At 49.0% G+C, this 12,424-nt stretch overlaps 1 protein-coding gene across 1 annotated transcript in view; it reads right to left on the bottom strand.

Moving 5' to 3' along the window:
• LOC143793516 (uncharacterized) overlaps positions 1 to 9,187 on the bottom strand; it is a 53,171-nt gene extending 43,984 nt beyond the window's left edge. Inside the window, exons 1-2 of the mRNA XM_077280552.1 lie at positions 8,539 to 9,187; positions 6,387 to 6,510 (exon numbers count right to left, since the gene is read on the bottom strand). Coding sequence (XP_077136667.1) covers positions 6,387 to 6,510; positions 8,539 to 8,895 — 481 coding nt within the window. The 5' untranslated portion in view covers positions 8,896 to 9,187. The remainder of the gene's footprint in view (positions 1 to 6,386; positions 6,511 to 8,538) is intronic.
• Positions 9,188 to 12,424: the final 3,237 nt, after the last annotated feature.

Here is a 12,424-nt window from a genome sequence, read left to right as displayed (position 1 = left end):
GATATGACCTGGTCAGACAGGCCTCTTGCCCTCAGGATGTTCCTTTCAGGATCCAGGCTGAGAGGTGTAGCTTCTCTGGATCCGGATGGTACACTGGGCCCTGGTGGATTACATCCGGTCTGTGAGGCAGTTCTACTGGATTCTCTATCGCCAGGTCTACCAGAAGAGAGAACCAACTCCTTCTTGGCCAGTATGGAACTACCAAAATTACTCGAGCTTGTTCTTCTTTGATCTTCCTGAGAACAGCCGGTATTAGTGCTAGAGGAGGGAAAGCATATGAGAGGGGCTCTGTCCAATTCTGACTTAGACCATCTATTCCTTCCGGCAGATCCCGAGGGTTCAGAGAGAAGAACCTTGAGACCTTCGAGTTTCTCCTGTTCGCGAAAAGGTCTATACTGGGAGTGCCCCAACGCCGGCACAGTTCCTGGAAGATGTCCTGGTTGAGTTCCCACTCCGTTGCGAACATTCTTCTTCTGCTCAAGTAATCCGCTATGACGTTCTGGGAGCCCTCCAAGTGGATTGCAGAGATGGAGAGGATCGATTTTTCTGCCCAACGAAATATCCTCCCCGCCAGCTCCTGGAGAAGATGGTGCCTTGGACCTCCTTGGTGTTTTAGGAAGGAAACAGCTGTCACGTTGTCGGACAATATCCTTACATGACGATTCTCCAGCGTGCGCCGATTTCTTCTCAGGGCTTCCCAGACAGCATACAGCTCTCGGAAGTTGGACGAGTTGCCGGCTACATCTGGAGGCCATTGTCCCTGGAGAATCCTTCCTTCTAGGTGAGCTCCCCAGCCCCAGGCGCTGGCGTCTGTGGTAACTACCACGTGAGGGTCGGTAGTCCATAGTACCCCGATTCTTAGATTCTTTGGGTCTGTCCACCAGAGGAGCGAACTTCGTACTGGACCTGGAAGATACAAAATACTTTCCAGAGAAGATTGACGACGGTCCCACTTGGAGAGGATTAAGCTCTGCAGTGGTCTTGAATGGAACTGTGCCCATCTTACGCATGGTATGCATGCCGTCATTAGGCCTAGCACTCTCATGGCCATTCTTATTGAGACTCTGCGTTCTAGTAGGAATCTGACATGGACTTGTATTGACTCCAGCTTGGATTCGGGCAGAAGGGATATTCTGTTTGCAGAGTCCAGACAGACACCCAGGAAGATCTTTTTGTGTTCCGGAATCAGATCTGATTTCTGCCAGTTGATGATCCATCCCAAATGTTCCATTACCGCAACGGTCCGGTTCCTGTGATCCGTTAAGACCTCTGGAGTTCGTGCTATCAGCAGAAAGTCGTCGAGGTAAGGGACTATTATAATCCCCTGGTTTCTTAGGAAAGCCACTATCTCTGAGACCAGCTTTGTAAACACGCGAGGTGCTGAGGCAAGTCCAAACGGAAGGCATTGAAACTGGTAGTGGCAGGTCCCGGACGGCAGAACTACCGCGAACCTCAGAAACCTCTGAGATAGATGGTGGACAGGGACCTGGTAATAGGCACTCTTCAAATCGAGAGTGCACATCACCGCGTTCCGATCTATGAGGAGGATTGCGGAACGGATGGACTCCATGCGAAACCTCTTGTACCTGACCCAGGCATTCAGAGGCTTCAGGTTTACTATTGTACGTGAGTCGCCGGACGGTTTTGTAATGGAGAACAGGGAGGAGTAATGACCCTGGCCTACCTCTAGCGGAGGTACTGGAATTATGACCTTTGAGGCAAGCATGTCCCTCAGGTCTTTTAGCATGGGAGAGTCTTGCATAACCACCGTAGGTACGATGTACCTGTCTGGCGGATGCGAGTAAAACTCTATGCTGTAGCCCTCGGAGATAGTACGAAGGACCCATTGATTTTGTGTGACTCTGCTCCAGTTTACCGCGAAATGGCGCAGCCTCCCCCCTATAAGAGTGGCGTCATTGTGGTTTAGTTTTAGAGGAGGGGCTGAAGAAGAAGCTCCTGTTCTTACTACTCTGGCCACGGGAACCCCTGTTAAACCCTCTATTAGACCTTCCCCCTCTGAAGTCGGACCCTCTGAAGTCAGACTGTCGTCTAAAGGGAAATCCCCTCCGAAAGGACTGAGACCTCTTAGGCTTGTCCTCTGGGAACCCTTTTTTCTTGTCTGAGGCCGACTCTAAGATGGTATCGAGGGAAGGACCGAAAACTCTTGCACCTGAGAAAGGGATTGAGCATAATTTGGTTTTGGACGCATTATCGCCCGACCAAGACCTTAACCAGACCGCTCTTCTAGCCGCATTGGATAATGACCCATTTCTGGCTGAAAACCTGACTGACTCAGCCGTCATGTCAGATAGAAAAGCTGTGGCGGACTTCATTATAGGGAGAGAGTTTAAGATCTCTGACCTTGGGGTTTTACTAGAGAGATGCTCCTCTAACTGACCCATCCAGAGGTGCATAGACCGGGCTACCGAGGTAGCTGCAATATTAGTTTTAATTAGAGCCGCGGAAGACTCCCAGGCTCTTTTTAGCAATATGTCCGCTTTACGATCCATTGGATCGCGCAAGGTTGACGAGTCCTCGAACGGAATAACAGTCTTTTTGGCGACCTTCGCCACCGGGACATCCACCTTGGGTATCTCGTCCCAAAGCTTAACATCCTCAGGCTCAAAGGGTAGGCGCGACTTAAAGTCTTTAGACAGTGTCAGCCGACGTTCCGCCTCCTTCCATTCTTCGAGCACCATGGCCTTGATATGCTCACTGACCGGGAAGACTGTCTGCCGACGTGACATAAGTCCCCCGAACATCAGGTCCTGCCTGGTTTGCGGCTTAGATGTTTCCTCTACTTGCATGGTGCATCGCACCGCCTGCACCAGCTCATTTGTGTCCTCTGCCTGGAAAAGGTACTTCCTCTGGCGGTCCTGGCTTCCAGAAGGAAGCTCGCCCTCTTCCTCGGAGACAAGGTCCTCAGAATCGGACCTGTCCTCAGAAGTATATTCCAACTCCCGCCTGGCCCTTTTGCGACTGGGCATAGGGCTGGATTTTTCAACCATGGTAGCTAAGGAAGCCTGGACCTCTTCTCTGATTAGGGACCTCATCTCAGATAATAAGGTGGGCTGCTCCTCTCTCATAACCTTGGATGTGCAGTCTGCACATAAGGTTTTGCCATGGGTGTCCGGTAGTTTAGCGTTACATAGTGGACATCTGCTGGACTTCCCAGAGGCTTTTCCAGATCTTTTAACTTGACCAGGGGGGACGGCTGGAGTTCCCTTATCCTAAACGATATAAGATAGGGAAGGTGACAGGGTGGCTTTATTACTGGGTGTCAGGGGAGTTTGCGCTCTGCGCACTTACCCCATCCTCAGGTGTCATGCTCTCCATAGTATCCAGAGTGTGACCGCTGCAGCGCCTCTCAAACGCTGCAATACCTGGGATCCACGCCGGAGCGCACGCCTTCCCTGTACATCAGCGTTACCGGAAGTCGCAGTAACGGATGCCGCAAACCGGAAGTGACGCGGTCCCCGGAACTTCCGCCGGAAGAGTCAGAGCCCGGCGTTCACGCTGCTGAGTGCTACTAACCTCGGGAACCGCGTCCGCAGCCGAGAGCCCCCCTCCGGGAGGAGCGGCTGCTGGTCTTTGGAGCAGAGGGACCCCCCTCTGGAGGGTTTCTGCCCTGAGCGTCTTGACAGGGGGAAGGATCTGGCAAGCCGCACGATCCCCCTGAGCTCCGGTAAGCTGCGCAGCTTCTCTCATGTGTCCCTTGCAGGGACAGGAAAAACACTGAGGAATGGGGGTGGGACCGGACCTTTTGAACTCTCGTGTGTTTCCTGTCCCAGCAAGGGGGAGGAGGACGTCCTCCATAGTGCTGTCAGGATGACGTCCTGGAAAAGTGAGAAATTTGGGACTAAAGCAACATTTTTGTGAAAAAGATGAACTTTTTCAGTATGGCTACCTAATGTTATATGTGTTGTACCTGTGGCTTCAAAATGCTCACTATACCCCTGGAAAAATCCTTGAGGGGCATAGTTTCCAAAATGTGGTAACTTCTGGGGGGAGTGTTATGATCCTAGTGGCAAGGATCACAAGTAGGACTAGCTAAGTAACTAAACCGACTACAAACTCTGGGGAAGTGGTAACTGAATTGACCGCAACCTGATCCTATCCGCAAACAACTATAGGCAGCCGTGGAACGTTACCTGAAAATCCTAGACGTCTCTTCACGGCCTGAGAAACTGACTATTCCTAGAGGGAACGAAAGTCCTCACTTGCCTCAGTGAAATGACCCCAAAGATATAGAATAGCCCCCCACAAATATTAACGGTGAGTTAAGGGGAAAGCACAAACGCAGAGATGAAATTAGATTTAGCAAATGAGGCCCGCTAACACTAGAAAGCAGAAAATAGAAAGGGAACTGTGCGGTCAATTAAAAACCCTATTCAAAATATCCACACAGAGATCGCTCGAGCCCCCGCACCAACTAACGGTGCGGGGGAAGCAACTCTGTACCCTAGAGCAAACCAGCAGAAACAATCACATATTAGCAAGCTGGACTAAACTCATCATACACAGAAATCATATTGCAGACTAATGAGCAAAAAATAATTAAACAGAACTTAGCTTCTCCTGAAGAGACTGAAACCGAATCAGGAGTAATCAGAATAGCACTGAGTACATTGACAGCCGGCAACAAGTGGAAGTGAAACAGAGCTAAAATAGGAAACTCCCAAGTGAATGACGAGGCAGCTGATCAGCCACAGACCAGCAGGATAACAAACAAAGCCACCAGGGGGAGCCCAAAACAAAAGTCACACAATACCACCTGTGACCACAAGAGGGAGCCTGAAAACAGAGTTCACAACAGGGGAGTTTCCACTGTTTAGGCTCATCAGAGGCTCTCCAAACGCGACACAGTGTTCGCTAATGAATCCAACAAATTTTGCATTCAAGAACTCAAATTGCGCTCCTTCCCTTCCGAGCTCTGCCGTGCACCAAAACAGTAGTTTTCCTCCACATATTGGGTATAGGCGTGCTCAGAAGAAATTGCACAACAGTTTTTGAGGTCAATTGTCTCCTGTTACCTCTGTGAAAATAAACAAATTTGGGCCTAATATAACATTTTTCCACATTAATAATTAATAAAATTAACAATTTCTCTGAAGCACCTGAAGGGTTAATAAAATTCTTGAATGTGGTTTTGAGCACTTTGAGGGGTGCAGTTTTTAGAATGGCTCTCCAAACGCAATATGACACCCTCAGACCATGCCATGAAAGTCTGATTCCAAAACATCACTCCTTCCTTTCTGAGCCCTACTGTGCGCCCAAATGGTAGTTTTCCCCCACATATGGTGTAAGTGCGTACTAAGGATAAATTGCACAACACATTTTGGGATCAATTTTATCCTGTTACCCTTGTGAAAATAACTATTTTGGGTTAAAAACATTTTTGTGGGTAAAATTAGATTTTTTTTTTCACGTCTCAACGTTATACACTTTTGTGAAACACCTGGGATTCAAGATGCTCACCACACATCTAGATAAGTTCCCTGATGGGTCTAGTTTCCAAAAAAAGTGTCACTTGTGGGGGGTTTCCAATGTTTAGGCACATGAGGGTCTCTCCAAACGCAACATGGTGTCCGATAATTATTGCGGTAAATTTTGCATTCAAAAAGTAACATGGCACTCCTTCCCTTCTGAGCTCTGCCGTGCGCCCAAAAAGTAGTTTTCCTCCACTTATGGGGTATCAGCGTACTCAAGAGAAATGGCACAACAAATTTTTGGGTCATTTTTTTCCTATTACTTTTGTAAAAATATATAAATTTGGGTGTAAAGTAAAATTTTTGAAAAACTTTTTAAATGTTCATTTTTTTCCTTACGCGTTGTTTCAGTTCCTAAGAAGAATTAACTTCTTGAATGTGGTTTTGAGCACCTTGAATTGTGCAATTTTCAAAATAGTGTGACATATCTATTTGATATAAGGGAATAAAAATTAATAGTTTGAAAATTGCAAAATTTTCGTCAACTTTCCAAAAAAATGTTTTCACAAATAAATGCAAGCCTTCTACACAACCTGGTTTTGCTGTCTGGAATATTGATCCTCTGCTGATGTTAAGTTCTAGACTGTGCAGGAACCTGGGAACTGACACCACTGTACTCGGATTATTACTCTCCGGTGATTGTCTGATATCACCACGGTTATTGCCCTGATTGTAACACTTGTAAATTTATAAACCAATAAATAAAGATAAATCTAGAATAAATTCTCCATCAGCGGCAGAGAATCATCTGCACGACCCGAATGTGAGGTCCGATCAGCCGTTATAGGAGAGATTCATCCCACAGAGAAAACCCGGAAATATCTGTGTCTGCATCACTAATAGCAACCGACCAACGCTGAAGAGACAATCTGATGTCAGGGGAAGGTTTCCTCTCACCTCGTGGTGTAAGAGGCCGGAGCTCCTCCATCATCACATCCTGGTACCGATCCTGGTGTCCTTCTAGATACTCCCACTCCTCCATGGAGAGATAGACAGCGACGTCCTGACACCTTATAGGAACCTGACAACAACCACACCATCATCACCCAGAATCCTCCAGTGCAGTACCGTATAATGTCCCAGCAGTCACCTCTCCGCTCATCACCCAGAATCATCCAGTGCCATACTGTATAATGTCCAAGCAGTCACCTCTACTGTCATCACACAGAATCCTCCAGTGCAGTCCTGTATAATGTCCCAAAAGTCACCTGTCCGGTCATTAACCAGAATCCTCCAGTGCTGTATAATGTCCCAGCAGTCACCTCTCCGGTCATCACCCAGAATCCTCCAGTGCTGTATAATGTCCCAGCAGTCACCTCTCCTCTCCGGTCATCACCCAGAATCCTCTAGTGTTGTAAAATGTCCCAGCAGTCACCTCTCCGCTCATCACCCAGAACCCTCCAGTGCTGTATAATGTACCAGCAGTCACCTCTCCACTCATCACCCACAATCCTCCAGTGTTGTATAATGTCCCAGCAGTCACCTCTCCGCCCATCACCCAGAATCCTCCAGTCCTGTATAATGTCCCAGCAGTCACCTCTCCACTCATCACCCAGAATCCTCTAGTGTTGTATAATGTCCCAGCAGTCACCTCTCCGCTCATCACCCAGAATCCTCCAGTGCTGTATAATGTCCCAGCAGTCACCTCTCCGCCCATCACCCAGAATCCTCCAGTCCTGTATAATGTCCCAGCAGTCACCTCTCCGCTCATCACCCAGAAGCCTCCAGTCCTGTATAATGTCCCAGCAGTCACCTCTCCGCTCATCACCCAGAATCCTCCTGTCCTGTATAATGTCCCAGCAGTCACCTCTCCGCTAATCACCCAGAATCCTCTAGTGTTGTATAATGTCCCAGCAGTCACCTCTCCGCTCATCACCCAGAATCCTCCTGTGCTGTATAATGTCCCAGCAGTCACCTCTCCACTCATCACCCAGAATCCTCCAGTGCTGTATAATGTCCCAGCAGTCACCTCTCCGCCCATCACCCAGAATCCTCCAGTCCTGTATAATGTCCCAGCAGTCACCTCTCCGCTCATCACCCAGAACCCTCCAGTGCTGTATAATGTACCAGCAGTCACCTCTCCACTCATCACCCACAATCCTCCAGTGTTGTATAATGTCCCAGCAGTCACCTCTCCGCTCATCACCCAGAATCCTCTAGTGTTGTATAATGTCCCAGCAGTCACCTCTCCGCTCATCACCCAGAATCCTCCAGTGCTGTATAATGTCCCAGCAGTCACCTCTCCACTCATCACCCAGAATCCTCCAGTGCTGTATAATGTCCCAGCAGTCACCTCTCCGCCCATCACCCAGAATCCTCCAGTCCTGTATAATGTCCCAGCAGTCACCTCTCCGCTCATCACCCAGAAGCCTCCAGTCCTGTATAATGTCCCAGCAGTCACCTCTCCGCTCATCACCCAGAATCCTCCTGTCCTGTATAATGTCCCAGCAGTCACCTCTCCGCTGATCACCCAGAATCCTCTAGTGTTGTATAATGTCCCAGCAGTCACCTCTCCGCTCATCACCCAGAATCCTCCAGTGCTGTATAATGTCCCAGCAGTCACCTCTCCGCTCATCACCCAGAATCCTCCAGTGCTGTATAATCTCCCAGCAGTCACCTCTCCGGTCATCACCCAGAATCCTCCAGTCCTGTATAATGTCCCAGCAGTCACCTCTCCGCTCATCACCCAGAATCCTCCAGTCCTGTATAATGTCCCAGCAGTCACCTCTCCGGTCATCACCCAGAATCCTCCAGTGCTGTATAATGTCCCAGCAGTCACCTCTCCACTCATCACCCAGAATCCTCCAGTCCTGTATAATGTCCCAGCAGTCACCTCTCCGCTCATCACCCAGAATCCTCCAGTGCTGTATAATGTCCCAGCAGTCACCTCTCCGCTCATCACCCAGAATCCTCCAGTCCTGTATGATGTCCCAGCAGTCACCTCTCCGCTCATCACCCAGAATCCTCCAGTGCTGTATAATGTCCCAGCAGTCACCTCTCCGCTCATCACCCAGAATCCTCCAGTCCTGTATAATGTCCCAGCAGTCACCTCTCCGCTCAGCAGCTCAATCATCTTGTTGCTGAGCTCCAGGATCTTCTTGTTCCTCTCATGTAGCAGGGAGTGCGGGGGAGGCTCTGTGATGGGGCCCGGGCTCCGCCCTCCTGACTCCTGGAGATGGATGATGGGAGTCACACCGTCCCCCGGGGTCTTCCTCACTATTGTGTAATCCTGTGTATGGAGAGAGACACTTAGGGAGAAGAATTCCTTCCCGACTCCAGATCTGACAATCAGTAGAAATCCCGGGATCAATAACCGTCTCCAGTAATCTGGGGCCATAACCGGGAATATTATTCCCCTCCGGACAGACATCCCGGCCCCTCTACAGCTCTTATAGGGAATCCCCATGACAACTCCTCCGGGCAGAGAGCTCCACACAATCACTGCTCTTACAGGAAAGAATCCTTCTCTCTATTCTGGATTTCCTCCTCCCGATGTCGGACTTGTCACAGAACACAATAAAGCTGATAGAAATGTAGAGGAGTTACCTCTCCGCTCAGCAGGGAGATGATCTCCAGGGCCAAGTGGAATAATCTTCTGGTGGTCTCATCCCTGTCCTCGTCCATCCTCGGGGTCATTCAGGAGGAGGAGGGATGAGCACTGGATCAGCTGGAGGGATCTCGTCCTGCCGGCGTCTTCATGATGGAGGAGAAGATGGAAATCACAGGGGACGAGAGAACGACAATCACGAAATTCTGCCAAATATCAACATTTATCAGGAGGAAAAGCCACAAAACTCCACCGCGGCCTCCTCCGCCAATCTGACCGCTCATTATCAGCCTCGTAGGAGGAGGACGGTCACCGTGGTAACTACAACGCCAGTGAAGGACGGTCACCACGGTAACTACACTGCCAGAGGAGGAGAGTCACCGTGGTAACTACACCGTCAGCATAGGTCTGTCACCGTGGTAACTACACTGCCAGAGGGAGACGGTCACCATGGTAACTACACCGCCAGTGGAGGCTGTGAGATAAGGATGAAATGCTGTAGATCCCTGTTGCTACAGCCCCTTCCAAGTAGAGCTACCGTATTTTTTTGGCCTATGAGATGCACTTTTTTCCTCCCAAAATGTGGAGAAAAATGGGGAGTGCGTCTTATAGTCTGGATGTACCGGGTCTGTCTGTGGTGGGGAGCGGTTTTGGCAGAGCAGAGGGTCACAGAGGCAGGAGCCAGCGGATGCGGCTAACTCCTGTGCCCGCTGCTAAAGAGAAATGAATATTCACTGCATTCTATGCCCATGGGCGTGGAGGGCGATGAATATTCATTTCTTTTTGGCATCCTGGTATGATTGGTCTCATCCCGGTCCTGGGTTGCATGGCCCCATCAGAAAATATAAAAAAAACCCAAATCATTACACTTCCTTCCTCCGCTCCCTTGCAGCGTCCTACTCCGTTGCCAGCAGCTGATTAATGCTTGTAAGCAGCACATGGCAGAGACGTGACTGCCGGCAGCAGCAGGAAGGCTCCGGCTGACACTGCGCGCTGCTGAAGAGCAATGAATACTCCCTGCTCTCTGAGATGAACAGTCCCGGTGAGTATTCCGGCAGCTGTTCTCTGCTTGTGACGTCCCTGCCATGTGCTGCTTACAAGCATTAATCAGCTGCTGGCAACGGAGTAGGACGCTGCGAGGGAGCGGAGGAAGGAAGTGGAATGGTTTGTTTTTTTAAATCTTTTCTGATGGGACCAATCATACCAGGATAAGGATGGGGCCAAACATACTAAATTAAGGATGAGGGGGCCATGTATACCAGGATAGGGATGAGGGGGCCATGTGTATCAGGATGGGGTGAGTAAACCTTATTTACCAGGATGGGGAATGTTAAATACAGAATTGACCACATTTTTTGCTTCAGTTTCTTTTTTTCCTAATTACCTCCTCTAAAACCTAGGTGCGTCTAATTGTCCGAAAAATGCGGCAATTTCGCCTGAGATACAAGCGATCTCCAGATCTTCCATTATTGTTTCAAATTTAAAAGGAAATAAAATAAATACGATGCATCAGAGGCAAAAAAATACACAGCCGGCGTCTGTCCGTGTCCGATCCTTGTCTGGTCTCAGGTCCCGGTCACAAGTCTTTATTACAGTGATGAGAGAGCGGGAGGAATGGCTTCTTACATCACATTACCTGAGGGAGGAGAGATTTACGGTGGGGAATTATTATCAGACCAGTTCTCCCCAGATTACTGTACTCAGAGACAAAGGATTGTAGAACACACAGACCCTCTATATAGAGACATAATCTACCACCTTGCTATTCACAAGTACAATCCTCTCTGAGTGGTGATGTAAGAAGCCATTCCTCCCGCTCTCTCCTCCCTGAGGTAATGTGATGTAAGAAGCCATATTCCTCCCGCTCTCTCCTCCCTGAGGTAATGTGATGTAAGAAGCCATTCCTCCCGCTCTCTCCTCCCTGAGGTAATGTGATGTAAGAAGCCATTCCTCCCGCTCTCTCCTCCCTGAGGTAATGTGATGTAAGAAGCCATATTCCTCCCGCTCTCTCCTCCCTGAGGTAATGTGATGTAAGAAGCCATTCCTCCCGCTCTCTCCTCCCTGAGGTAATGTGATGTAAGAAGCCATTCCTCCCGCTCTCTCCTCCCTGAGGTAATGTGATGTAAGAAGCCATTCCTCCCGCTCTCTCATCTCTGTAATAAAGACTTGTGACCGGGATCTGAGACCAGACAAGGATCGGACACGGACAGACGCGGCTTCTGCTCTTGTCTCCAATCCATCGACTCTCTGATGTGATCATAAGTGGTAGATGTGTGACACCTCCTGAGTTTCGACAAAAACTTTCCAAACAGGTTTCCACTACATAACAAACACAACTTCCCCCACAGACTCTCTATATAGAGCAGGAGTCCCCAACCTGTAGCTCGGGGGCCACATGTGGCTCGCGGTCCCATGAATTGTGGCTCGCGGCTGTCTGTCAGCTTGGTGCATTAGCTCCAGGTATGAAGAGCACATCTGAAAATTGAGAATTTTGTGAGCAGCCCTGCACAGAAGAGCAGATCTGGATGCACATATACTGGTCTTAGGGGTTTTGACATGATTTAAGTATGGTACGCTGGAGACAAGATGACACCACCCTGTCAGAGATGTTTGAAGCCAGATGTGACAGTGTCTTGGGAGTGCTCTATAGGAGAATACTGAATGGGGGGGTCTCGGCTGCCAGGGGTAGCTGAGACCCCAGAGAACATGATTCTGGTCGGTTTTATTAACCGTATAATGGCGACTGCAAAAAAAAAAAAAAGTCTGATTTTCCATTTAATTTCTCTCTCCTCTGTGATCGCACATCAGAAGAGAGAGAAGTAGGGTCCCCCGGTTCTGTGTCTCCCCCCCACCCGATGTCCCTGGACCTTCCTGTGCCCCCCCACAGCTGCCAGCATCTTTTTCCGGAAAGAAAATGGCGGGCGCATGTGCAGTGTGTCCCAACCCCCCCCCCCCCCCCCCCCGAGATCGGCACCTGGCAACAATAGGTTTTTCCCAGTGGTTCATTTTGATCACTGACAGACTATCACAGTGATCAAAATAAAAAAAAATAGTAAATAAACCCCCCTTTATCACCCCCTTAGTTAGGGGAAAATAATAAAATTTAAAAAAAATGTATTTCCATTTTCCCATTAGGGTTAGAGTTGGGCTAAAGTTAGGGTTGTGGCTAGAGTTGGGATTAGGGGTGTGTTGGGGTTAGGGTTGGAGTTAGAATTGGGGGGTTTCCACTGTTTAGGCACATCAGGGGTGTCTCCAAATACGAAATATAAAATGAACCCGGCACTCAACTTGTGGAGAATCTCTTTTGAATTTATTGACAAAAGAGAAGCTAAACGTTTCGGCCTTGCTAAATAACAAAACATAATGAGTTCACATCACTCAATATATA

This window comes from Ranitomeya variabilis, chromosome 1 (assembly GCF_051348905.1).
Source record: "Ranitomeya variabilis isolate aRanVar5 chromosome 1, aRanVar5.hap1, whole genome shotgun sequence".
NCBI lineage: Eukaryota > Metazoa > Chordata > Amphibia > Anura > Dendrobatidae > Ranitomeya > Ranitomeya variabilis.
The sequence above is the reverse complement of the archived record's forward strand: the minus strand, read 5'-3'. Positions and strand labels throughout refer to the sequence as shown.